Genomic DNA, 3,603 nt, shown 5'->3' on the forward strand with positions numbered 1-3,603 from the left:
AAAAATATTAGTTGGTTTTCTACAATGTTAGCCTCGAAATTCTGTGAAACTCAGAGATTGAGGGTCATTAAAATCTGGTGCGAAGGAAAGGGGTATGGTCGATCCCCACTTGCAGCTTGACGCGTGACCTTTTCCGAAAGGTTAGTCTGCCAGAGAAGGTCAGAATGAAACCTAGGAGGCCCCAAAATATAAATAAAGAAAAACTTAAGAAGGCGTATCTAATGTAAGACTTGAAAAGAATTATAAAATTTTGTTTTGTCTTTTTTTTTTGGATAAATACAAATTGTTTTACGTCATTTCTGGTATATTGTGTTTTTCTGCTATATAAACAATTAATTTTATATAATGTACTATGATAATATAATAAGATAATTTGAGTGGAAAGTGTGCTTCCTGTCAATCTTCGTGTTATTCTATAGATAATGTTGTTGAGCATTTTCTTTGAAAATCTAACAGTCAACCCTAAAACATGTGACTTCTGTCTCCTAGTCCTACCAGCCCCTGATATCAGGTTTAATGGACTTCCAAAAAAAAACAAAGCAAGAATCCACAAAATAAAAAAAAAAGGAGAATCACTTTTCATTTGTTCCATTTTTTTTTAAATTCTCTAGAGTCTAGAGTTGTCAATCAAACTAAAATCATTGCAATCTTAACTTTTCAATTAAGTTCATATAATTTTTCTCCTTTCTCCACCTTTTGGAATATATATAAATATACAAAAGCCCCACAAAGCATATTGATTTTGTTAATTAAATTAGATAGTAAAAACATTACCAAATTAAAGACCTTTATTGACGAAAATATTCATTGAGAATGCTTAATAATCTTTCAAATATCGTAAAATATCGACAAAATGAATTACATTGGTGAAATTTTGTTTTTTTGTTTTTAATGGCAGAAGTTAATTAAAATGGTTAGTTTTCACTTAATTTTTGTAAAACTTTTTATAAAATAAAAGTACTAACTTGTAAGAAATATAATTGTGTATAATTAAAAAAAAGTTAATTTTTTTATTTCTGATTCTTTAAAAAAATTTCTTATTTTCTATACACAAATTTAATTAATTTATTTTTTATGAAATAACTTAAATTATATTGTAAAATGAAGTTATTTCGTCAAGCTGCGTAGGCACGGGGGCGGTTTGACGCATCCAACGGCATGCAGAGCATGACAAATCTATCGGCTGGTAACCGTAAGTCAAGCCATAGCAGCTGGGGACAAACCTCTTATATTTAGTTCTTTCTCAGCCACTTGGGCACTCTTGCTTTTCGCATTGCATGCCAATCCCCTCTCTCGCTTTCTCACCTGACTTTGGCCCTCTACTTTCCTCCGATTTAATCTGTTATTTACACTGGGGTTTTTCCCTTTTTTTTCTTTTTCCAATGAGGAAGCCTTGTTGTGAGAAGAAAGAGACTAACAAAGGAGCATGGTCTAAACTGGAAGACCAGAAGCTTATTGATTACATTCAAAAACATGGTGAAGGTTGCTGGCGCTACCTTCCTCAGGCCGCAGGTAACTCATCAATTATATGTATATATGATGCATGCCTGTACTGTTCTTAAACGTTGCTTTCTTAAAGGGCTTCACTACAGTAATTATTACTAAAAGTCTGTGTATATGTTTCACTGGCAGGGTTGCTACGTTGTGGTAAGAGTTGTCGATTGAGATGGGTAAACTACCTCAGGCCAGACCTTAAACGAGGCAATTTTGGCGAAGATGAAGAGGAGCTCATCATCAAACTCCATGCACTCTTAGGAAACAGGTAAATACACACACAAACACACACCATGCTTTCTTTTAAATTAACTTTTGAAAGCAAAGTAACCAGAAACATGTTTATTCTTGAAAGAATCGTTTATGTTTGGCCTATCAGATAAAAGCAGACCTTGAGAAGCGTTTGGTATTTTTGTTTTTATTTGTAAGAAGGAAGACTTTGAATCCAATTTCTTTTAGTAAAGAAACATGCATTCATTAAGTAAAATATATACTGGGGAGCAAGATATTCTTTTGTTACTTGAAAACAAACATGAAAGAATTCAAAAAATATGAATGTTGCAGACAAAGATACACATCCAAGCACAAGGGCAAAACTTGCACGAATACCCAACATTTGGTTATATTCAATTGAAACATTAAGTTATTATCTGTATAAAAAATTAATAATGATGATATTTTTGATTGGTTAGGTGGTCACTGATAGCGGGAAGATTGCCAGGAAGGACAGATAACGAAGTGAAGAATTACTGGAATACTCACATAAAAAGGAAGCTGTTGCAGAAGGGAATCGACCCCAACAATCGTAAATTGGTACTCTCTAGTATAAGTATAGCCAAATCAAAAATGTCGAATGAGTCCAATTCTAGCACTGTGGATTCTGGCAGCGATGACAGCAATCAAGACATGAAATTTGCAAGTGGGTCCGAGAGCAACACAATGAGCAGTTTGCCAGACTTGAATCTCGATCTTACAATTGCCCCTCCTCCCCCTCTTCCTCTAATGGAAGAGAGGCAGTTAATTAATCTGGACTCTAGCTAGTCAAATGGGATACGCTGTATACAAGTAGAACCCAACTTCAGTTATTTAATTAGTTGCTCATCTTAAATTTGTTTAATAATCATCAAATCATATAGGGAAATGATATCTATATGTAATCCAAATCTTTTAGTCTTGAGGAGCACAATGTATCCCATAACTAGTGATATCTACATTCACAGGCACAGCCACATGACAAGTTAAAAATGAATTTTGCAACAATTAGTTGTAAAGCAGGCCTCTAAGATCTATTTTTTGATGATACTTAGGATATCCTAGCGAGGGAGGTGAGGTAACTTTGCATTTAAGTATCAGATAGTAATTTTTTCTTTTTTTGGAAAGGCAGTTAGTGATTTCATTGCTCGTAAATAGTGTACAAAACAGCCCCTTTGTAGTAGTAAAGCAGACAGCACATGCAGGACATAAAGCTCCCTAACATGGCTTCTCCTGCATGCGAAATGAGAAAGCAAGAAAAGTAAAACCGATCAGTTTAGATAGGGGATCAAACTACCTACTAAAATATTAACAAGTATGCTGAGAAGACCAAAAGAACACCCCAGGGAGCATCATATATAGCATCATCCCACTGCAACCCGATTCCACTTATCTGTACATTTCAGCAAAAATGGCAACCTATATAGAGTCTTATAAATCGTTTACCATTTACCAAAATTAAAGCGCCATCGTCCTATGTCCTTGCACCGCTTGTTACACCAAGTCGAACCATGCAGAAACTTTTCAAGGCATTCCATTCCCCATCTCACATAGTACCGTACCAGAAAGACATGCACAAGCAAAGAAACTGACGACTTCAGTTCTTCGCCTCCAGACCGTACCAATTTCAGCACACAACATTACCCAGCAATCAGCATCCAAAACAACCAGAGCAGAAAGAAGAAACAATAAGGATTAAAGCGAACAGAGGCAACCAGGAGTTAGCACACCAGATCTCCAAGACACAGCAGAAACCAAAAACCATCCTGGACACAAGCAAGACCATTGCCCACATAAGGAGAGAAAGGCAAAGTCCATAGAACCAACCATCACTGGCAGACAGCTGCGGAACCAGTA

General features: G+C 35.7%; 1 protein-coding gene across 1 annotated transcript; it reads left to right on the plus strand.

Annotated features, from left to right (window-relative positions):
* Window positions 1-1,257: 1,257 nt before the first annotated feature.
* On the plus strand, window positions 1,258-2,765 carry LOC18604283 (myb-related protein 308-like). Its single transcript, XM_007036672.3, has 3 exons — window positions 1,258-1,512; window positions 1,633-1,762; window positions 2,187-2,765. Exons 1-3 carry the CDS (start codon window positions 1,278-1,280, stop codon window positions 2,533-2,535), a joined length of 714 nt encoding a protein of 237 aa, XP_007036734.1. The 5' UTR covers window positions 1,258-1,277; the 3' UTR covers window positions 2,536-2,765.
* Window positions 2,766-3,603: the final 838 nt, after the last annotated feature.

The sequence above is a fragment of the Theobroma cacao genome, chromosome 3, assembly GCF_053813885.1.
Source record: "Theobroma cacao isolate CCN51 chromosome 3, ASM5381388v1, whole genome shotgun sequence".
Classification (NCBI taxonomy): Eukaryota; Viridiplantae; Streptophyta; class Magnoliopsida; order Malvales; family Malvaceae; genus Theobroma; species Theobroma cacao.

Excerpts from the sequence above, each read along its gene's own strand:
- LOC18604283 (XM_007036672.3), top strand. The coding sequence starts at position 1,278 with ATGCCAATCCCCTCTCTCGCTTTCTCACCTGACTTTGGCCCTCTACTT. Across the intron at positions 1,513-1,632 it reads CTACCTTCCTCAGGCCGCAG|GGTTGCTACGTTGTGGTAAG; the intron begins GTAACTCATCAA and ends TTTCACTGGCAG. Across the intron at positions 1,763-2,186 it reads CATGCACTCTTAGGAAACAG|GTGGTCACTGATAGCGGGAA; the intron begins GTAAATACACAC and ends TTGATTGGTTAG.